This window comes from Oryx dammah, unplaced genomic scaffold (assembly GCF_014754425.2).
Source record: "Oryx dammah isolate SB20612 unplaced genomic scaffold, SCBI_Odam_1.1 HiC_scaffold_25, whole genome shotgun sequence".
NCBI classification, from domain to species: Eukaryota; Metazoa; Chordata; class Mammalia; order Artiodactyla; family Bovidae; genus Oryx; species Oryx dammah.
Genome location: NW_024070209.1, coordinates 102,713,030 through 102,735,675, shown reverse-complemented (window position 1 = coordinate 102,735,675; position 22,646 = coordinate 102,713,030). Strand labels below are relative to the sequence as shown.

Genomic DNA, 22,646 nt, shown 5'->3' with positions numbered 1-22,646 from the left:
CCCGGGCTGGCACAGGATGCCCAAATCTGGCGTTGTGGTGCAGAAATAAGTCACCCGGAAGGAGCACGGGGGAGGGTCCAGGGCTGCCGGACCCACAGCGTGCTTCGCGGTCCACCTTAGGCTGGAGGCGCGGGAGAAGGGGTAGGACGGCGACCAAGGAGCGTCCGGAGGCAGTCCCTCCTGGGGGAGCTGGTGCTTTCTGGCCGGGCGCTGGCCCCAGGCTATTTCCTTGGGGTACCCAGGGTCCCTTTGGCAGAGGCTGCAGCCGCGGAACCACCATCTTTCAGGGTCAAATGGCCCGGTCTTCACAGCCACGGAGGTGGGGGCAGGTCTAGGCTGGAACTTTCAGAGGTTTTAAGTTGCGACCAGGGGGGCTCCTAGGATTAGAGCCCCGGGCCAGGAGTAACGCAGGGCTGCCGATGGAGCGACTTCTCCCAGAGCCTCTGTCCCAGGAACCCCCACACTCGCCTGCCCGGCCCAGCTCCTCTCGGGGACAGGCCTGTCAAAGGCGCCCCTTTCCTCGCTCCGCCTGCGCCTCCTCCGCTATTGAGATGTAAATCTTTGCCAATTGTCGCCGAGCGCGGCGGGAGCCCACAGCCGGATCCTTCCGCAACTCCGGAGCAAACTTTGGCTCTCCGAAAACTTTCGAACGAGAAGTAGTCCCTTAGGGCATGGGCCCCGACTCCGCTCCGCACGGCCGCGACCCCCACCCCCGTAGGACCCGGGCTCGGGACCCCGCGCCCCAGCCCGAGGAGGCGCGGGGCTGGTCGAGGAGAGCGGAGGGGCGCGGCCAGCAAGGGGGCGCGGGGTGCGGAGGGATCGGCGGGGGCGGGCCCCGGGGGCGGGGCCGGCGGGGCGGGGGCGGAGCGCGCGGCGGCCGGGCGCCTCACTAGTGCCTCGGCCACGGGAGGGAGCGCACGGGCCCTGGGATAGGGGCGCGGGCGGCGGGCGCAGCGTAGGAACGATCGCGGGCGCGGAACCGGGCCGGGGAGGCCGCGAGAGCCCAGGGACGCTCTCCAGCCGGAAGGAGAGGGCAGTAGCGGGCCGTCACCGCCCGTGGGACAGTCCCTCTGCGCGCGGGTGTGCCCGAGCCCCCGCCGGCCGGGCGCAGGAGGCCGCCCCCGGGCGCAGCGGGCAGCCGGTGGGCAGGCATGCCGCCGCTCCTGGCGCCCCTGCTCTGCCTGGCGCTGCTGCCCGCGCTCGCCGCACGAGGTAGGCGACTGCCCGCCGCGAGCCCGCAACTGTCCCCGCCTTCAGAAACTTTTGGCGGCGTCCTAGGCGCGCGTTCTCGGGTGCCTGGGAGCTGGCTGCCAGGGTGGGGAGGGGGACCGGGCGACCCGGGCCGGGGTAGGAGCCAGAGTCCCGGGCTCGGGGAGAAGGACTGACCCTCCCCCGCTCCGTTTGCCCGATCGGGACGGACTTGGCGCTGCTCGCGCCTGGAACCGAGTTTGGCGCCGGGTTTGAAGTCGGCTTTGAAGCCGAGCGTGGGCATCTGGGGGCCTGAGAGACCTAGCTCTGGGCTCGCCTTTCACCAGCCGCGCGTGGGGCTCGCTCCCGGGGCGGGCGGACGAGCTGCCTACTACTTTTCGATTTGAATCGAGTCGGTTTTGGTTTCCTGTTGCTTTGGGGCCATTTATCTTTTTTCTTCGCCTCTGGCCCGCGCGGGGGGCGGATGTTGGGGCGCGGAGCCTGGGGTCCAGGGCGCCGCGATCGTCTTTACTGAACCGCACTGCGGGACCTAGCTGCCCAGCGTGTTGGGCAGAGGGGAGCAGGGTGGGCCAGGCGGCCCAGCTCAGCCTCCCTTCGGAGTCGAAGAGTTCGCGCAGGACCCGGGCGAGGACCCCAGACCCAGGTTTCCCCCGGCTCCTGGCCGCCCTGCCCGCGGTGTCCCCTCCCCACACCGGCTCGCTACCCCTATCCTGGCTCACAGTTTGGGGCGGGGTGGGGGTTGTGTGTGCAGAAGATTCAGCTGCTACTGATGGACTTTCACTTTGTGGAGTTCACGTTTGGAAACTTTGCAGGGGTTGCCGGGGCGGTCATTCCTCTCCGCTTCCCATGGAGAGGAGCTCCGAGGAATCGGATGGTGATTAATGCTTCTCTTCCCCTAAAAGTTGGAGGGAGAGCTAGTTCCCTGCTTCCTGAAGGTGGGGTTCCATGTCACACCCCGTCCCCACCCCCCCAGAGGGGGCTTAATTTACATAGCCTTGGTAAGAAGGAGGGGGGTAGATTAATTGATCCCTTCCCGGGAATGAAGTCAAATTCCTTCCAAATGGAGCATCTTCACCCCCACCCCCAGCCCCTGGCTGTGTGTGTGTGGAGGGGAGGCTGCCACTGAAGATGCCCACCCTGGGGAGCCGGTGTTGGGTGTCGGTGGAGGCGTGGCCAGGTCCCTGGGGTGCAGTCCTGGTGCCCTAGGAGGCGGCCCTGGCGCGACAATGGGCTGCTCTGATTCCTCCGCCTGGTGCTTTGTTGGCGGGCGGGGCAGCGGCCCTTGCAGCTGTCGCATTTTCCCACGAGCGGGGGAGCTGAGTGTGGCCAGCACCGCCCCCCCCCAGCACCACCCCCTGGAAGAACTTGTTTGAACAGCAAGACAATCCTGGTGCTTGGATAGGGGCCCCAGCCCAGCCAAGGTCCCCGGTGAAGCCGGGGTGAGGGGTGAGAAGTTTGGGAGACTGGCCCAGGGTCATCCCAGCGTTTCTTCCCTGCTGTCTACAATGCATTTCAGGTCACTCCTCCCCACCCCTCTACCCACTTTGAGTGTGACCTCTCCACCTGCCACCCAGCCAGTCTATTCCTCCCCGCCCCATCTCTGACCCCAGAACTCTGGGCAGAATGTTGAGTCCCCTTAGGGTTCATGCAGGGCTTCCTGGGGGCCCCCTGCACCCAGTAACCCCATGACAGCAGGTGAAGTGTGGACAGTGCCCCTGGGGGTGCTGGCTGAGCTGACCTCTCCTCTTGCCCCTCCCCAGGCCTGCGCTGCTCCCAGCCGGGTGAGACCTGCTTGAACGGTGGGAAGTGTGAAGTGTTCCCCAACGGCACCGAGGCCTGCATGTGAGTATGGGCCCCCGCGCCCCTGCAGGGACCTGTTGCTTTGTCGGAGCGGAGCCCCTGCCTTCTGCAGCGGGCCAGCGGGGGCAGAACACTAGGCCATTGTCTTCTGGAGATGGCCCAGAAGGCTGGGCGTGGTCACGTGCTGGTTTTATTGGACAAAGTCTGGCAATTACTTAATCACCAGCAATTACGCTGCGTGTGGAGCCCAGCCTGGCCGCTGGGGGTTCGAGCGCTGCTTTGAGGACCACCTCAAGCTCCTGGCGTGCTAGGTGGGCATCCCTGCTCCCCCATTTCTTCCCAAAGTCCCTGAGGCCTGAAGGGAGGCTCCAGAGCATCTGCAGGGAGGCCGGGCCCTCCCCGCCCTGCCAGCCGGGGGAGTGCCTCTGCTGGGGGCAGGTGATGCTTGCTCCAGGCAGGTGAGCGCCTCCTGAACAGGAGGCGCCTCTCAGCGAGAAGCTGACTAGTTCAAAAGCACACCCACCCTTTGCCACCCTCTGCCTTCCCTGGCCTCAGGTGAGGTTGGGGAAAGGAGGTTGGAACTCATCGTCGTGGCCGTGGCCGTGCCCGTCTCCCGGGGGTGTGGGTGGGAGTTCCTGCCAGGAGCTCTGTCTCCGTCCCCCGCCCCGACCCCCCCGCCCCTTCGCCCTCCCACCCCTGGGCCTTCATCTGTCCACAGGGGCGGGGGGCGGGGGTGGCGGTGGTGTCAGGGAACCTGGTTAGGATCTATCGCCTGCCTGCCCGCCTGCGAGTACTGGCCAGCCTCTCGGGAAGTTTTTCTGCTGTGGCCGATGCCCTTCAACTTGAGTTCGTCCCTGATGGGAATACCGAGCAGGTTCCTGGCGGCTGGAGAAACGCCCCCTCCCCAGGCTGCAGAAGTGGGTCCCCAGACGGGCTGGCGTGCCCTCATTCCAACTGCTGAGGGCCCATTTCCTTGACAACCCCCAGCCCGGGCTCACTGCCGGCCCAGCCAGTGGGCAAGCAGCCCCCTCCTTCCCACTACCCCGGCCCCAGACTGAAGCCAATTAAGCAGGTCTGTGAGCAGTTTAATGGACAAAATGCATTGTGTCTTTGTCAGACACTAATGAATGCGCACTACTTTCTTTTTTTTTTTTGCTTTTTTGGGGCCTTTTTCTCCTCCTGCAGAAGCCTCGCTGAGGCTTGATGCTCTAAATCTTGTTTCCTTCCATTGAGAGACCGACAGCTGGGATTCAGTGGAAGTGCAGGGGCTATTGTTGGGGAGGTGGATTAATGCCGGGTGATTAAGTATGCGTGGCTTCCCAGAATGCCCACTCCCTTCCCTGCCGCTCGGCTCGGCTCACTGGGATGTGCGTGCGTGTAGGGCTGGGGGCAGTCTCCGTGTTTCTGCAGAGGGCTCTGGGAAGGGCAGGGGCAGTGCCGGGCTGGGGAAAGTAGGAGCCGTCTCTCCTTGCGCCATCACCGGGGGATTGGGACGGGGCAGCCTGGGGCCCCCGCCCCGGACCAGCGCTCCGGCCACACGCTGCCCTGGCTGCTGCAGCTCTCACCTGCTGGCCTCCGGGTGAGGCGCTTCAAAGGGACGGGGTTGGGGGAGGCTCTCCCACCCCCAAACCTGGGCAACTTTGGGAGTTCCTGCCTCCCCAAGCCAGGCCCTGGATCAGGGCTAGGGTGCCGGCCTTTTCCCTCCCTTTGGCCTGGTGCTCCCCCCACCACCACTTTGGCGGGAAGCCTGCCTGTCTGGCCTGGCACCCCGCCTCGCTCGGCCCACAGAGACCCCATTGTGAGCACCCTGCAGACCCACTGGGAAGTTGAACGGAAGTGCCGTCCTTGCGGGCCCCAGCTCTGGGCGCCTCGGGCTGGAGGCAAGGGATCAGCCACGACGGCTGGCCAGGCCCAGCTGTGGGGAGGCCCCAGTCCAGGCTCCCAGGGCAGGGTGGGGGCACTGTGGCCACCCCCAGGGTCCGCGCCGTCTCGCTCTCACCCACCGATCGGCGGAGGTTTTGTTGGCGGGGGCGGCCCGGCTCTCTGGGCTGAAGGGGAGAGCCGCTGTCTTCCCTCCAGGGTATCTGGGTCTCAGGCCGACCTGGGTGTGAACCCTGGCTCTGCAGCCTCCAGCCGGGACCCGCAGAAAGTTCGGTGACTTTCCTGCTGCTTCCCCTGTGGCCAGGGCGTGGGAATCGGGCTGTCATATGCCAGGCGCATTCATGCCAGGTGACTCATCTGTTTCCACCCAGAGAGAGGGAACCTTCCCCAGAAGCCACCCGTCAGGTGTCTACAGGGCTCGGGGTCGGAAAAAGAGGTTTGTGTTGTTGCGAAGGCCCTTCAGGAAGTCCCAGAGAGCGGGGCCGGGCGCCCGATGGCCTTGAGTCTCTGGGGGCGGAGTCCTCTGCCCTGAGGAGGGTGGCTGTGTGTGGTGGCCCCAGCAGGGGGTGCCTGGGGAGGCCGGTGACCCAGGGGCGGGCTCAGGTGGGTCTTTGCGACCCTCTGCCGCCTCAGCGCCCAGAGTACGCCAGAGGGAAGTCGGGCAGGTGGTGGACCTCAGCTTCGGACGGTCCTGTATTTGAGGCCTGGCTCTCCCATGCCCAGGGTCCTCGTGACCTCAGGTCTTCGGGTCACCTGAACCCAGATCCCCCCAGTCTAATTCGCGCTTGATCCGTGATTGATCTCTTTGGTGGTGCGTAAAGGTTACATAAGAGGCACGCAGCAGGCGCGGGGCGAGTGTCCGCTCCCTTGCTGCCTTCTCCTTTTGAGCTGACAGCGCTGGTTTCAGGATCCTCATTTGAGAGGGTTTAGTTGTCTAATGAGTGAATTCAGAGAACCCGAAAGATACGGCCTGGTGGGCCCGAGCCGGGGCACCGCCTGGGAGGGGCCGGCCGGCGACTCCGAGGGCTTCTCACCCGCGGTGGCACCCGCGAACCCCCTCCTTGCTTCCTTCCCAATTCTGAGCACCTGTTGTGTGCTGGGTGCTGCTCTGGCTGTGGGCATGTGGGCCCAGGTCCGACGCAGCCCCTGCCCCCATGGTCTCTCCGCTTTCCAGTGTGGGGGTTAGGAGAGGCGGCCTGAACACGTGACATGTCAGAGGGAGGGGAGTGCAGTGGGCAGGGCGGCCCGGCCCCACGTGGCTGGCAGCAACCCCGGAACCGTGGGCATCGGGCGTGTAGCGGGGCCCAGAGAGGTCGGCGCCGGGCCCAGCATCACACAGCCAAGCGTAGCGCCTAGCCCCGCTTCGCTCTGTCCGGGGACGTGTGTTCCTAATCACGGCTGCATCCTGCCTGTATTGCCCCCGGGGCCCTCGCTGGCCGTCCTGTGAGGAAGCAAGGCGGGGACAACGACTTCCCTTTAGAAGAAGAGGGTCAGGGGCCGAGTGGAAGTGACTCGGCCACCCGGCTGCAGAGGAACAGTCTACGTCTGTGTCACCTGGCCCGACTGTTTCCACTGAGTCACCTGCGTGTGTCGGGCGAGGCTGGGGGAGGAACAGGTTAATTCTCACCCTCGCCCCTGCCCCCACCCCAGGCTGAGAACGAACCAGGTCTGTACAGGACTTCCTCTGTTTGTCAGCGCTTGGGCGCCAAGGACGCAGGGTTAGAAAAACACAGTGAATGCACAGCCTCAGACCAAAACCATTACCTGCTGCCTCTGACCACGGGGGGCGGACGTCAGGGAACACGCGAGCCCCACAGGAAGGTGCCCTCCTCAGGCCTGGCTCTGCCTCTATGGCGGCCAGTGTTTTTTCCACTGGAAAAAAAAATAGGGATTTTTTTTTTTAAAAAGAGAGAGAAAAAAAAGAAAGCTGTGCCCTTAGCTGGAAGAGGGTGGAGCCGGGCAGACAGCTGAGAGAGAACGCTTTTCATCAGGACAGCTGAGCTGGGTCAGGGCAGCCGAGGCCACGAGTGAGAGAGCGGGTGCAGGGACCCCCTGCCCCGAGGTGGCGGGGGGTGGGGGCAGGTCCAGGGGGCGGCACGGCTCCACTCCCCTGGGGCTGGGTGGCAGCCCAGGGGTCCCGTGGAAGCCGGCACTGTCCCTTGCTGACGGTGACATTGGCCGGGCCGGGCCGGGCCGGGCTCGAGGAGGGCACCTTTCCTGTTTCACGTCTCACCTATGAGTAGTGAAAGGATGTGGCTTTGCAGAGTCGATTGAGTGTCCTGATTGCTTTCCTCAATAAAGTGCCGACAGTCACTCCACGCACAGACAGCCCCTTTCATCCAGCCTCGTAAAACGTGGCAGACGTTTTTTTCAGCGGCCTCACACCCCCTCGGGATGGCGGCCGACTCTGCGTCTCGTTCTCAGTCCCCACTTTACAGGTGGGAACGGCTGAGGCTGAGAGCTGAAGATGCTGGGAACGGGAGTAGGGGACCTGGGGCTAGCTCGCCTCAGCTTCTGCCTTCGTGTCCGGGCACATCCGGAGCCTGGCAGACTCTTCCCAGAGGCTTTAACGAGCGGCTGGCCTGGGGGCATTGCGACTTGTGGGTCAGGGTGCGTTTGATGGGTCCTGAAGTTCCCGGCCGGGCTGTCTCTGGTGGCCACACCCTGTAGTCCCATGGACTGTAGCAGGTACAGAGCGACTGCCTCCTGCTCTGTGCCTGAGAGTGCAGGGCTGGGTGGCCGCCTGGAGCTCCCTTCCAGCGGCATCCTGGCAGGACCCGGGGATGGGCCCCCAGATGCCCAGGTGGCGGCAGTGGATGCAGTGTGGTCGGGGGAGGAGAGCCCAGGAGTCAGGCCTGGCCGTGCAGTAGCGGCTTCTGCCTGTCTGGGGCCAGCTCAGGGCTTTGAGGGTCTCACCCCCACCCCCTGGGCCTGCTGGTGGGCCGTGGACACACCCGCTACAGCCGGGGCCGTGATTGACAGGTGCTGCTGCAGAGGAAGGGCCGCTGGGCAGAGAAGAGCCCTTTGCCAAAGTGGCCTCTGTTGGCTTCTTCCCCGGCCTCTCCTTCCTCAAGGCCCCGCCCGCCTCGCTCCGCCGAGGTCACAGGTTGCTGATGACCAGATTTGGGGCGGGGGCGGGGCAGGGGGAAGGGAGAATTTATATTTGTATTTTCGTGGTTGGTTGCACGTGTCATAAGTTTTATGATTTTAGACGTTTAAAAGGTACATTTCGGGAGACTTGCCTGGTGCCCAGCGGTTAGGACTCAGGTTCCGCTGCAGAAGGCACAGGTTCCATCCCTGGTCGGGGAACTTAGTCGTTTCAGTCGTGTCCGACTCTGTGCAACCCCACGGACTGTAGCCCTCGGGGCTCCTCTGTCTGTGGGAATTCTCCAGGCAAGAATGCTGGAGTGGGTTGCCATGCCCTCCTCCAGGGGATCTTCCCGACCCAGGGATCAAACGCGTCTGTTACATCTCCCGTATTGGCAGGCGGATTCCTTACCATTAGCGCCGCCTGGGAACTGTGCGACACAGCAAAGTAAATTACTGAACGAAGTCTGCATTTCAGTGGCGCTTAGTACATTCACAAGCTTGTGGGACCAGCACGTCTGTCTAGTTCCAAGTTTTCACCACCCCGAACAAAACCCCCGTAGGCATTAAACAGGCGCCCCGCTTCCCCTCCCCCAGCCCCGCGTGCTCCCATCTGCTCTCCATCTCTGGCTTGACCTGAATGCACGCGCCGCTCGCCTCTCCCGCCCAGCTTCTTTTGCTCGGGGTGTGTGTCCGTGCATCACTCGTCCGGGCGCTCGCTGGACTTGACCTGCCTGAGAACGTCGGGGTGGCTGGCCGTGGCCCAGCATGGTCATCCCGGTATGGCCTTGGGCAGAAGTCCAGAGGCAGTGGGTGTCGGGGGTGGGGGATGCCTGGAAGGCTCCCTGGAAGAGGCGGCGCTCACTCCTGTGTCCGCGTGGCCAGCCATGGGACCCTCTTGAGTGGGGCCTGGCGCATCCAGCGGTACTTGTTAAAGTGGGGTGGCGTGCCCTCGGGTCCAGGGGATGAGCGCACAGGGCTCCATGGCCGGCACCCCACCACCTGCTCGGCGTCAGGAATGCAAGGGGCAGCGGGCGTTTACTGAATGCTCTCTAGGTGCTGGGGCGAGGCGGGCAGGGCAGACGCATGCCCGGCTTGTTGTTTGAGAACCAGACTCAAGGGCAGATGCCTTCACCATGAGGCTGGTGCTGTGGGAATACCCTGCCCAGGTGCCCCAGGCCCTCCTTTTGGAGGGAGCCCACTGTGGAGACTCAGGCAGACGGGCTGTGAACAGGTCAGGGGCAGCTGGGGGCAAGTCTGAGACCTGAGCCCCTACCCACGCCATCTGCCTGTTTCCCGGCCGTGCGCTGGCCTGGAGCACATCTCTCCTGAAACCTCAGGGCTCCTCTCGGAGTTAGTGGGTGTACCCTTGGTGGGAGGCACCCCGCCTGGTGTGAGAGGGTGAGGGTCAGGGGCCTGGCTCCTCACTCTTAGCCACAAGCCAATCCCCTCCCAGGGGCTCTCGGGGCTCAGAGAGGCTCCACGTTTCCTGCAGGGCACCAGAGGGGTGCTCCTGCAACGTTAGCATCTGGACACCTGCTCGGCCGCGGTGGGGAGGCTCGAGTGGGTCCCCCCATCACAGGTGGGGGGCAGCTCTCTGTGCGTCTCTGAGACGCGTGGAACTCTGGGAACAGAACGCCCTCCCCAGGGTTTCACCGCTGAGTGGTCCCTTCTGGCTGGGGGTCTCCTCCCCACTTGCACCCCTGCTACCCCTGGGATGGAAGCGTTCTGGGAAAGGGGGCCTTGACCTCGCCATCCACTCCCTGCCGAGGCTTGAGGGCAGGGGTCATCATCATACCGGCATCCACACGTGCGAGTGAATTAGGTTCATCATTGCCCGATCCCTTCCTGACACCGAGCTGCTGGTCTGCATGGGAGCCCATCCGGTGGCGTGTGGACAGCTCCAAGGGCCTGGCCTCCCCTTCCACGCAGCGCCCGCCCCCTCTGTGGCTCAGCCCCCAGGACCCCCAGCCCTCTGCTGTGCTGTCCTGGGCTCTCCTGGGTTGGGGCTGGGGACGGCCTCTGGAGGTCTGACCTGAGCCTCCTGCACCTGAGTTGCTCCGTTTCCTAGAAGGTGCATCCGGGGTCCTGGTTCCCAGCAAGCCTTGGTGGAGGCGGGGGGTGCCCTGGGGAGGCCGCACTTCCAACGCCCACGTGGCGGTTCCCAAACATGAGAGGCACTCAGACAGCCCGCCAGGCCCCACCAGCCTCAACCTGGGAGTCCTCGTGGGACAAGTCAGTCACAGGGCTTGTGTGCCTGTCTGGTGTCTCTGAAGTGCTTGAATCGGTTGCTCTTCTCCGCTGGGTAAACGGTCCCTCGTCCCTCTGTTGACACTGCTGATTTGCTGAGCAAACTCTTTGCCCTGCAGGCAGCATGAAAGTCCAGCCTCCCCCAGCCCGGCCGAGGCCTGGGGCAGGCAAGTCCCATGTCGTCACGTCGGCCTTAGGGTCAGGGCTGCGGGCCGGGAGAAGGGCTGGGGGTCTGAGCCATGCCGCACAGGGGACAGGCCACTGGAGGCTGGGCAGGCACTCGGGGTGAAATGTGGGAACCAGGCCGGCCCTCCTCCGGGGACCCTGCCGGCCTCCTGCTTCCTTCGCCTCTTGATCCTGGGTCAGCTGAGCTGCTGGCCTACTGCCCAACCCCAGGAGGCCTGCTGGACAGGCAGCGGGGCCCTGGCGGGTCCTCGCGGGCCCACCGGGGGATGCGTGTGAGAGGAGGTGGGCGGCTGCCCCTGGAGAGCTCTGTCGGTGGCCCCCCCGCGGGGACCCGGGGTTCGGGGACCTGCCTCCCACTGTTTCCTCTTGGTTTCGGTTGCTGGTAAGCGGAAACTACACGGTTACTGGAAATGACAGGTCTGGGGGAGAAGCCAGAGTTTTGAGTGTGTGTGTCTTTCCCTGAAAGCTTTTCAGTACGAGAGATGCTGAGCTAAGGCCGGGCTGAGGCGGGGCCTGGGAGTGGGGGGTGCTGGCCACACTTCCGCCTCCGGGGCCTCCATCTCCCCTCCGACCACGGAGAGGGCTGGGGGAGGTGACTGCCTCTGGGCCTTCCGGGTCAGCCTGAGGGTCTCTCCTGCGCTCGCCAGGCTGGTTCCGGGCTCCCAGGGGTGGCCCCACAGGGCGGGGCTCCCCTCACTTCCCCCTCCAGGGCTCAGGATGAGGGTGGCCTCAGGCCTGATTGAGAGCCAGATGGGGTGGGGGAGGCCAGGCAGGGCTGTGTGTCCCGGTGTCCACAGTGGCAGGGGCCTCAGGCCATGACGGCTTCTGCCTGGGGGTCCGGGGCCCAGGCCCGGCCCAGCACGGTGCTCGGCAGGCATCTGGGACATGGCTTGGGTCAGGGCTGGACCCAGCTGAGCCCATCCGGGTTTCTAGAAGGCCTGGCCTCCAGGCCACAGGCAGGCATGGTCCATGTCAGCTGCCCGGCCCTGTTCCAGCTCGCTGTTCCCGCCAGGCTGAAAGAGCGCTGTACTCTATAGCGCAGGCCACGGTGGGCTATGTGACTGGGGGCTGCTCACTCACCCCTCTGAGCTCCCCTGGAAACAGTAACACACGTGGGTCCCAATGGGACATATCAGCGTGGCTTCACTCCACTCGCGGGCCTGTTCCCAGTGCTCCCAGGCCTCGTCCAGAAGGCTCTCAAGAGACCAGCCCAGCCCCGGATTTGGGTGAGGTCATGGAAGGGCGCTGGTGGCTCAGACGGTAAAGCGTCTGCCTACAGTGCGGGAGACCTGGGTTCGATCCCTGAGTCGGGAAGATACCCTGGAGGAGGAAATGGCAACCCACTCCAGTACTCTTGCCTGGAAAATCCCATGGACGGAAGAGCGTGGTGGGCTACAGTCCGTGGGGTTGCAAAGAGTCAGACACGACTGAGTGACTTCACTTTCACTTTCACGGAAGGGCGCAAGGTCGTGGCCAGCCCAAGAACCTTCTGCTTTCCCCGTGGAGAAGAGTCTCCCCTGAGCCCAGACAGCCCTAGGCCCACACCAGTGGGCCCGGGCTGCCCGGGTTTCCCCAGGCTGTGACAGTGCGGGTCTGTCTCTCAGCAGGTCCACGCCGGCCTGGGTGCAGCTGCCAGGGTTGTGTCTCCTGGTGTCTGCTGTGGTCCCATGCCTCGGTGACTGTGCTGAGCCCAGGGTGGGGGCCAGGGCGGCCGCGGGCTTGTGGGCAAGCCTGGGGACACAGGGCCTGGTGGTCTGCCTCGGGCCGGGGTTGGGGACTGGGCAGATGGTGAGCCTGAGCTGGGAGAGGCATCCAGGGAGAGGGTCTCATGGGAGCCTCATCAGGGCCCACTCTCTGCTGGCCCTCCAGCAGCCGGCGGCTGTAGGCTCCATGCTTCCTCTCTGTCCCTAGGGCCGAACAGACAGGAAGGAAGGCCACATGAGCTCTTGTGGCTGAGGGTGGTGACAGGTGTCCAGCGTTGGTGGGACCCCTCCTGCCACAAGGAAGGAGTGCGGGGAAGCCGGGGCCCGGGGAAGCCGGGGCCCAGGGCAGCCCCACCCCGCCGGCTGGGAGCTCCCCAGTTCCCAGGCTTCTCACCCAGACACCCTCCCCTCCACCTCCAATCCAGGGTTTTGAGTTTCAGCAGATCTTGTGGGGTTGTAAGAACACATTGTCTGCTCTGGCCCTCCCGGTCTGGGAGATCAGGCGGTCAGGTGAGAAACCCAGGCCGCTGGGGTGGGGGAGGGGGAGGGGGAGAAGGAATGGGGTGCTGAGGGCCCACACCCCCTCCTCCACCCAGGGAGCTCCTGCTGGCCTCCCAGCTGCCTCCAGGGGGCACTGTGCTCTGCTGCCCCCGACCCCCACACTGAGGGCCTGGCATCTGGCCACCACTGGGGACAGCAAAGGTTAACAGCTGCATTCAAACCCCGGTGGTGCCGTGGGCATAACGTGCCAGAGCCCTGGTTTTCTCACCTGTACAATGGGCCAGTGTCCCTGCAGGGCCATTTTGAGAAAGAAACAAGATAAAGCCTGAGTACAGGTCCTGGAGCGGGGAGGGGGGTCCACAGTGTCTTCCTTCTGGGACCCGTGTCGAGGGGGGTCCTCAGTGTTCTCCCGCGCTGCATTCACAACTGGAGAATGGGAAGAAGCGGGGCTGCCCCGAGCGTCCACTCCGGTCAGCGGGAGAGGACGGGAGAGCCGCTGGGCAGGCCTCCCCTCTCCCCACACCACCGCACAGCCGAGCAGAGGCGGGCACTTGCAGGGTCGTTTCTGGCTTTGGCTCCGATCTCAGTCTGTGGTTGCTGACTTAATTAATCGAGTTTGGATTAAGCGCACCGCCCCCCCCCCCCCCCCCGCCATGGCGCGGGCCGCATGCTCATCGATCCCTTCATTGTATCCAGTGTCTGGGGGCACGGGTCCAGCTCCGTCTTGTGGGGAACCGAGCTCCCTGGCAGCTGGGAGGGGCCACTCCCTGGCCTCCCAGAAGTGGGGCTGCAGGCTCGACCACGTGGGTCTCAGAGAGCCGTTGGGGTGAGCCCTGGGTAAGGACATCCATTCCCACCTTTGTCCAGCTCCTGGCTCCATCTTTGGGGGTGATGGTTGGGGAATTAACTCAGCAGAGCAAGGCCGCGGGGGTAGGGGGGAGGCAGCAGGCTTTTCTTACTCGCCCAGCAGCCCCCAGGGCTCTCGGGACAGCGTGTTGGCTGTGCCTTTTGCAATGTCCAGAGGGGCCAGCCAAGCAGCGGTGTGCCCGCCCGTGGGTGGGCCTGGGTTGTTCTCTGCCCACTGCAGCTGGGCCACCTCCAGGAAGCCGCTTGACCTCTGCCTTTCCATCCCTTCAGACGGGCAGCCACTTCCCACGTCGAGGGTGGGGCAGCTCTGATTGCCGCGGGGCGGGGGGGTGGTGAGCCGCAAGCATTGTTTTCCCCGCAGTGGGAAAGGTGGCTTCCCGGAGGACCGCTTCCGTCTACACACAACACAAAGGGCTTCCCCGCGCTCCTGCACTTCCTCTTTCCAGCCTATTCTAAACCATCCAGAGGTGCAACTTGGGAGAAAAGAGGCAAAGAGCCCTGAGCCGGGAGCTGCTGGGCCCGCAGGCTCCACGCCCCGCCCCGCCTGGACCCCCTTCCTCCTCTGCGGCTGCTGCCTGTTCTCCACTGAGGGTCAGCTGCTGTTGGGGGTTGGGGTCTGTCTGCCTCAGACCTGGCTGGTCCTTTTCCGGGGTCCCCCGTCCCTCAGCAGCCCTGGCTGCCGCTCGCCTCCTCTCTGAAGCTTGGGAGCCAGGGCAGCGCCCTCCCCATGCAGCTCTGAGCCGCCCCAGCCCAGAGGCCGTGCGGGCTGGAAGCAGACTGCAGCTCAGCCAGGCACCAGCCGGGTCCCTGCAGTTGCTTCCTGGGGCAGTTGGGGCTGCAGGTGGTGGAGTGAGGTCTCACACTGTGGCCTCCAAACCCGTGCAGGGCTGGCCAGGCTCCGGGCTGCCCTGGGCACACCCTGCCTGAAGCAGAAAGGGACCGAGACAGGAGAGGGCAGAGGGCTGTCGTCCAGGTACCCTCGGGCACGGCAGAGTTCGTGGCTCAGACAGTGGTCTGGACCAAGGATGCTGAGGGTTTGAGAGAAACCTGGAGCCCCGCCCGCTGCCCGTTGGAGTTCCCGGGCACCCCTGGCTTTTGTGTCTCCCAGGGGCTCCGTTCCTCACAGCTGAGCTGTCCTGGTGGTGCCCAGTAGGGAAGGACCCCAGGATGGACATGGTGGGTGGGCACAGTGGGGGAGACCAGCAGAGGCCACTGAGCACCACCCCCAGTCACTGCGCGACCCCCCAACCTGCCACGAACACAGCATCCTGGAAACTGTGATTTCCCACTGGGATTCAGGGCCCTTGAACCAGCCTCTGCCCAGAGGGGCCCAGGACCCCTGGCAAGCCTTATCCAGGAGCACAAGTAGACTCCTTGACCCTGGCCCCTCTGAGGGAGGAGCTGGGGGCTCAGAGTCTGTCCAATGCACCCCCCTCTCTCCTGGCCTCAGTCTTCCTGTTCCATAAGCGGGCAGGAGCCTCCTCTGCCTGGTCTGGTCTGCAAGTGGCCCCAGTTGCCTGGGCTGGGCTGGGGGTCTGAGAACCTCCCGGTCAAGCTGCCCCGAGGTGGGCAGGCCTGCCTGCCTGGTGGTGGGCCTTAACGGTCTTTGTTTAGCATCCTGGACCACCTCTGGGGAGGAGGGGGGGACCCTGACGAGCCATCGGTGCTCCCTGGCCCCTCTCTTCAGGGCCCCAGTAACATTGTGTTGGAGGGTACTGGGCAGAAAGCCTGTGAGCGAGGCAGTGCTGGTGTGGGGAGGGTCTTCTAGCAGGCACCCCACTGCAGGCAGAGCTGGGGCCGGGCGTGGGGGGTGGGAGGGGCCTTCAGCTGCAGTGGGTAGGACCCCAGGCCCTGACTCAGCCCCCCAGGGACATGGGATGCATGGCTGGGGGCAGGGACCTGCAGAGCTGTCCGTCTGCATTGGGTGGCACAGTCCCTGCCCACCTTTGGGGCACAGGCCCCGGGCCTACAGATGTGGCCTCCAGCCATGGGTTACCGGCTCTTGTGCTGACATCCCAGGCCCCAGGCAGCAGGGTCGAGTGGGGTCCGCGGTGCTGGGGAGCCCTGTGTCCCCCACGGCTTTCCTTAAGCAGGTACACGGACCCTGGTGGAGCCACCGTGTCCCCAGGGACATGTCGGTGAACTGTGTGCAAATCAAATCCAGCAGAATTGGCTAGAGTGAGAGTCCACTGTGCTCCAGATGCCCAGGCCGCCTCTGCACCGGGCTTTCTGTGCCCTTGATCCCCTGACTCGCATGAAACGGAGGCCTGGCAGGCAGTGCCCATCTGTGCCGCAGAGCCCCCCAAAAGCTCTGATGAACTGTCTCGCCCATCCATCGGTGGTGCCCCCCGCTCCCTTGGGGCGACTCTGTCTGGCCTGCAGAAGGAAGGGGGTGGCACACCCCCCGACGACCCCCAGTCCGCACCCCCACCCGGCCAGGGCCCTGTGCTCACCCAGCTCTGCCCCACTCAACCCCCCTGCTCAACCACAGACTGCTCAAGGGCAGACCGAGTGAGTCCTTCCTCTGTGCTGAGTCCCGCCTTCGAAGTAGAGGGAGCTGTCATCTCTCCCCTGGGGGTGGCAGATGGCCCGCTTAACTCAGAAAGGAAAACAGCACCATTTAGCATTAGTCCCGGGTGAAGGGGTGAAAGGTCAAGGCAGCATCTGCCTCTGGACGCTTCTGGGGCTGCATTTCTTTGGAGCGGCGCTGGGGGGTGGGGGGGTGGGGGGAGGAGCCGGCTAGGAGGAAACACTGAAGAAGCCTCCAATGAGCTCCAGGCCGGTGACGGGCGGGCGTCCCAGCAGCTGTTCCGTGCTGCCGCCCCCCACTCCGGGTGCCGCCTCTCTGCAGCTCTGATCCTGGAGCCCCCAGCCACACCTGACCCTCTGCTGCTGCTCGCCGTGGTGGGCCAGAACACCCCGTCAGGCTCTGCGTGGGCCGGAGGGGAGGCGAGCAGAGGAGGAGACACTGGGAGGCCGCCTTCCAGAGGGGCGCAAGGAAGGGGAGGCTGCCACGGGCCCCCGGGAGCCAGGAGCTGAGTAGCACGGTGCATGGGGCAGTTCTCGTCCAGCCTCAGGGTCCCCGACGGCCCCTGGCCCGGAATCCTGAGGCAGGTGTTGGGTGCGACCTTGCCCTCCAAGCATGAGGCCCTGTCCCCGCCAGGCACTTAGGTCGAGCTGCCAGGACAGGTGTTCAGGACGGAATGGCCGCGAGGGACTTGGTCGCTGGTCCCAGCAGACTGGCCGCGTCTGAGCAGCCTCACGGGCCCTCCTCCACCTTCTCAGGGAAGTGTGAGTGCCATGGGTGCCTTCCCAGGAAACCCCAGCACTGCACCCAGGGTGGGGGGCAGGTGGAGACACATCTAGGGGAGGGGGGGCATGGCCGGAGGCCGCCCAGAGCAGGGACAGGCCTCTGTGATGGGCTGTAAGGCCCCTCCACCCTGCCTACCCACCCCCGCCCTCCTCAAGACCAACCTGGCCCCAGGCGTCCTCCCATGGAGTTAAGCCAGGCCCTGCTTGTACCTAGCACCGCCCCCAGCACCTGCCTCAGCAGCAACCCCCCCTAGGCTGCCGCTCCCCCTGCTGGGGTGTTCGTGGTGGACGGCGGCCAGGCCCAGCCCTGGAGCCGGCCCGCACGGGCAGCGTGCCTTCACAGCAGCGTCCACCAGGCCTGGGCGGGAGCAGGGAGGACAATGGGCCCCCTCAGCCGCTGCCTTCTCCCCACGGAGGAGCCTCCCTGGCTCCTGCCCCGCCCCCCGCCCGCCGGGGCTGGCAGCCGCCGCTGCGCCGGCCGGGAGCAGCTGCCGCCCGCGTCCCCGGCCACAGGCGCACCTGCTCCCCAGCCGCCCTTTGTCCCTGCTGCCGCAGCCTGATCTACTGGGCGCGCTTTTCTTCTTGCTGTAATTCATGCAGCCTCCTTGGCCAGGATGCTCTCAATCCAGGTGGATTCTCCCACAGTCTTCTGTGTTAGGCTCCCCATTCAGGACGGGCTTGGGGTGGGGTTCAGGGACACACTGCCCTGTAGCTGGAGGCTGGAGGGTTGTGCACCCTGGTGGGGCCTTTCTGGTCCACTTGGGAACGCTGCTGAACCGGACCAGTGATGAAGGTGGAGCCCACATGGAGGACGCCCTGGGCAGCCTTGTGTGCGTTTCCCCCAGGCCATGGGGCAGGCCTGCCTCATCTCACCCACCTGGGTGGGCTTCCCACGCCTTGGAGCTGGGTGTGGACAGGGCAGGCGGGCTCCCACCCCCCACCCCGCTTTGATGACCAAGCGTCCTCTGTCCAGCTCCCACTTTCTGCCTGCTCTTCAGTAGCTGGGGAAAAAGAAAAAAAAAGAGCCTTTTCTCCAACAGGAGCAGTGGCCAGCTCCTGCCTGACAATGGAGGGCATTGAGAGGTGGGGGAGGGGCTACCTCCTGGGTCTCCCCACTCCCCTCCAGGGCTCTGGGTTCCCAGTGCCACTCAGGCTGGGACCAGGCGTCCTGTAACTGGATCCATGCTCAGTGGGGGCCACGCCACCTTCCCCAGGCTCCAGGGTATGGCCCTGCCGGAGCCCGGGGTGCCAGGGTGCCGGTCGCACAGGGGGTGCATCCTGGGGTGTGTGCCCCCGGAGAGGAGCCAGCCACACCCGTCCTCCTCCCCCTCCCTGAGCCAGCTGGGCTGGAGCCCCGGCTCAGGCCTGAGTTACCTCCCCTGCGCCCCTCCCAGAAGGGCAGCTGGTTTTCTTTAAGCCAGTTGGTTTAGGACTTTTGGCTTCAGGCGACAGATGGTGGTCCGGAGTGGCCATTTTGCGTTCTCCTTGCCCGCCCTGCCCAAGCCATAGCCTCAGAGGAAAGCCCTGGCTTCTCACGGATCCCCCGCCCCCTCTCCCTGTGCAGCTTTGTGCAGGAGGGGAGGGAGGGGGCCCTGGCGGGCTGGCATTTGTTGGGGGTAGGGGTCCTGGAGTGAAGGCCTGAACCCCACGGAGCAGCCCCTCTCGGGGGGGGGAGGGGTCTCGGGAAGGTAGGATGGTCGGAGCCCAGGAGGGCCCTCTCTTCCCCCAGGGTCCCCGTGGCTGCCCCGCGGGGGTGGGGGCCCCGCCCACCGGTGCCTGGGGCTATGGGCCCAGCGTCAGGGCTGCCTTCCCAGGCCACTGCAGGCTGGGGGCCGCAGGTGCGTTCCACCCAGAGGCTCTGCCGCTGGGAAGAGGGAGGCCTGGCTGGTCCCAGAGCCTCTCCTGGGCTTTCCCTCCAGTGCAAGGCCACGAGGTGACCCTGGGGGGCAGTGTACCGCCCTGCCTCGAGAAGCCGAGGCAACAGGTGGCCAAGGGCGGCCCCGGGGTGGGGGTGGCAGGTGCCGAGCCCTTCCCGGTGGGGAGCGCCTGGGACCAGGCCTGTGGCCAGGGGTGGGGGCAAGGTGCCCCCCACTCCCTGCTCACCTGCTGCCGTCTTAGCCTGGGAGCCGGCACAGGGCCTGCCGCAGCGGCGGTCTTCCTGGCCGCTGCTTTCTCCAGCTGTGCAGCAGGCTGGGCTTCCGATGTAAAGCCTTTGCCCCCGAAAGGGAGAGACTGTGTCCGGGCACCATGCGTGGGTGAGGGTGGAGCACTGAGCAGCGCGGTCCTGTCGCGTCAGACCCCCGAGAGAGAGTTCCACATCGGCGACAGTGTGGGAGCCCGGCCACGTGGTGTCTGCAGTTCTTGCCCTGTTTGCTCTCGTATTCGTACTGAAAGAAGAGCAATCTGCGAACTCTTTTATTACCCAAATAACGCACATTCGTTACAGAAAAGCTGGAGAGAGAGAGAGTAGGCAGGTCCCTGAAACAAAATGTTTCACAGAACACCATTCCCTTCCACGGAGAATGGCAGGGTCTGGCCCGCATGGCCCCTTCTCCGTGGCTCACTGGTGCAGACAGATGCCTCCATGGATTCTGCAACCGACGCTGGGGCCCGCCAAACACTCTGGTCTCTAATGTCTCCAATTAACGTAATCACTGTTTTTATGGACATGAAATTCCCTTGATGTAATAGGAACCACTTTAAAGCGGAGAGCTCATTGGCGCTTGGCACCCTGGTGATATTGGGCAATGACCCCCACTGTGGTCCCAGAACCTCCCTGGGCCCTTTGAGGGGGGCCGCTGCCCGGGAGGGGACCCCCATGGATGCCGGGGCTGGTGGCGGGCTAGCTGGGGAGTGGGCGCTCACCTCCCTGTTGTGTCTGCCACAGATGCAGCGGGGCCTTCGCGGGCCAGCAATGCCAGGCCCCCAACCCCTGCCTCAGTGCCCCCTGCAAGAACGGCGGGACATGCCACACAACGGAGCGAGAAGGCCTGGTGGACTATGTCTGCAGCTGCCGCCTGGGCTTCTCAGGGCCGCTGTGCCTGACGCCCCGTGACCACGCCTGCCTCGCCAGCCCCTGCCTCAACGGCGGCACCTGTGACCTGCTCACGCTCACCGAGTACAAGTGCCTCTGCCCCCCGGGCTGGTCAGGTGAGGACCCCGGGGGTGCGGGGATGGAGTGGCCTTCCTCCAGCCGCCCACACAGCCAATGACGGCCCCCGTCCAAGTGGCCGTGGACGGTCCTGGACTGGGCTCGGCTGTGGGGGTCAGCGATCCAGAAATTGCCTAGAGTCCCCACTCGGGGGTCCCCATGCCGCTTTTCAGCCCTGGAGGCGTCAGTTCCTGGCTCGAGGGCACCCCCCTGCCGCAGCTCTGTGAGAAAAGGGGAGACTCCCCCGGCCCCTGCAGGAGCCGTGGTGTCACCGCCGGCTCAGGAGGGACGCAGTCTGGGTCAGCTCCCCAGGGGCCCTGGCCTACTGTGCATCCCACGGTGGTCACTCAGCCCCTAAGTGGTTGGGGTCCCTGGGTGGTGAGGAGCTGATGCCACTGGGCCCATGCCCGGCTCACCCCTTGTCCAGGTCTGGACGCTGCCCCCAGCTCATAGGAACCAGGGAGGCCGGCTAACCACCCCACCCCGGCCCCCTGCCCCCCAGGGAAGACGTGCCAGCAAGCCGACCCCTGCGCCTCCAACCCCTGTGCCAACGGTGGCCAGTGCCTGCCCTTCGAGGCGTCGTATATCTGCCACTGCCCGCCCGGCTTCCACGGCCCCACATGCAGGCAGGATGTCAACGAGTGCAGCCAGAGCCCCGGGCTCTGCCACCACGGCGGCACCTGCCTCAATGAGGTCGGCTCCTACCGCTGCGTCTGCCGCCCCACCCACACCGGCCCCCACTGCGAGCTGCCCTACGTGCCCTGCAGCCCCTCCCCCTGCCAGAACGGGGGCACCTGCCGCCCCACAGGGGACACCACCCACGAGTGCGCCTGCCTGCCAGGTACTGCCCGCCGGAAGCGTGCAGGGGGCGGGGAGCCGGGCAGGCTGGGTCTGGGGGCGTCACCCGAGCCCGGGCGGTTGGAGGGCAGCCTTAGGGGTGGTGTGGGGCATGCTCTGGGATAGGGGCACCCACCCACCAAGTGCCGCCCCGGGACAGGCCTGCTGTGACACCCTAGTGCTCCTCCCCTGTGCCAGGGACCCTGCCGCCTCCAGGGAGGGCCTGAGCATTCCGTCCCCTCTGGGGTGACTCTGCTCTCCTGGCCCCCTGCTCCAAGTCTCCTGGGCCGTGGACACTGGCCTCCTTCAGGCCCCCCAGGAGGCCCCTTATCCCGAGTTCCCTGGGACCACGTGCACGCTGCAGAACTCTCCCCCGCTGCGGGGAGCACCCTCACCCGTGTTGCCCGCGGGGCTTCCCGCTCCCTGGCGGTGGGGCCGGGGGGGCCGGGGCTCACGCGTGCCTCCCCCCGTGGGGGCGCTTCCTCCTGGCCTCTCCTGCCGCCCACTGCCGGGGCAGGAGTGACAGGTGGGCCCAGCCCTCCCCATCCCCCTAGCAGCTCCACTGTTCCTGTTTCATGTCCCAGACTTTCCACTGTAGTTTTCTTCTGAGTCCGTTTTGCTGCTGATGATCTAAAAATACTGATAATGACGAAGAGGTTCGAAAGCCTCCAGTCTGTCACTTTCACGGGGCGGTTAGGCAGGGACTGGGAAGGGGAGGGAGTTTTGGGGCGGGGCGATGAGGAGGGGGGGGTCGGTGGGGTTTGGGTTGCTGGAGAGGGGACGGCCCAGGGTCCAGCTGACCCAGGACTGACCCAAAGGTCGCTCTGGCCCCCACACGGCCCTCTGCCCAGCCCGGCCCTTGCAAAGAGGAAGTGCTTTTCCCGCCCTCAAGTCCCGGGCCTGTTGCCTCTGCGTGCAGACGCCAGGCGTGTGCATTTCCGGTCCCTGATTCTCCCCTCGCCACCTGCCCGCCCCGGCACTACCCACTGCCCGGCTGGGCTGCGTGGCTGTTTCGGAGTCTGGGTTCAGATGTCTTCCTGGGGAAGGTGGGCTGTGGGACCCCAGGGTCAGGAGGGGCTGTGGTGCGGGCTGGGGGGGGCCAGTGGGAGGCGTGGGGGCCTGGCAGAGGGGGCTGCACACGTGGAGCAGCTGTGGCCCCTCCGGCCGGAGGTGAGCTGAGGCTGGGGAGAGGCGGCGCTTTAGGCTTGCCGCATGCAGGAGGGACTGGAGTGTGGGCGCCAGGCTCCAGTGGGGGGGCCCTCCGAGGGAGGGGCAGGAGAGGGTCCAAAGGCGCCCCGGGAGGGGCATTAATTAGTAACCGGCTGCAGGTTTGGCTATTGCCAGACGCACCTTTCTGGGTTGATTATTGAACCAGCGGGAGTCGAACGGATTAATAGCTAACTGACTGGACGTGGAGGGGGTGCCGCAGAAGTTGGCCTGGCTGGGAGAGGGCAGGGAGAGGGTGGGGGGCTGCCACCCTGCCTGCGCCTCTGCTGCTGGGAAGTCTGGGGGCCGCACCTGCACACACACCCCCACCCCCGACTGCCTGCCAGGGTCCCTCTGTCTCCCTGCTCTAGTTCCGTGCGTGGGGGCTCCCAGGCCCAGTGCTGCCCCGTCAAAGGGGGTATCCGCGGCCACACGTGGGGGTGTGCAGACGACCCCGAACACAGGGCTGGGCCGGCAGGCAGTGCCCAGTCACAGAGGACATAGCGCAGACGTCTTCTCTGACAGAACCCCGGGGAGCCTGTGACCGTGGGTCCCCGTCTGTCCAGCCGGCCCTTTAGAAAACGATTGCTTAGGAATGTGCTGACCGTGGGCTCTGGGGTGTGCGGCCCGGTCACAGGAGTGAGGAGGGCAGGGTA

The 22,646-nt window shown here is 65.5% G+C and overlaps 1 protein-coding gene across 1 annotated transcript in view; it reads left to right on the top strand.

The window, feature by feature from the left end:
• Nucleotides 1-913: 913 nt before the first annotated feature.
• NOTCH1 (notch receptor 1) overlaps nt 914-22,646 on the top strand; it is a 45,522-nt gene continuing 23,789 nt past the window's right edge. Inside the window, exons 1-4 of the mRNA XM_040225539.1 lie at nt 914-1,212; nt 2,970-3,051; nt 19,684-19,946; nt 20,450-20,788. Coding sequence (XP_040081473.1) covers nt 1,152-1,212; nt 2,970-3,051; nt 19,684-19,946; nt 20,450-20,788 — 745 coding nt within the window. The 5' untranslated portion in view covers nt 914-1,151. The remainder of the gene's footprint in view (nt 1,213-2,969; nt 3,052-19,683; nt 19,947-20,449; nt 20,789-22,646) is intronic.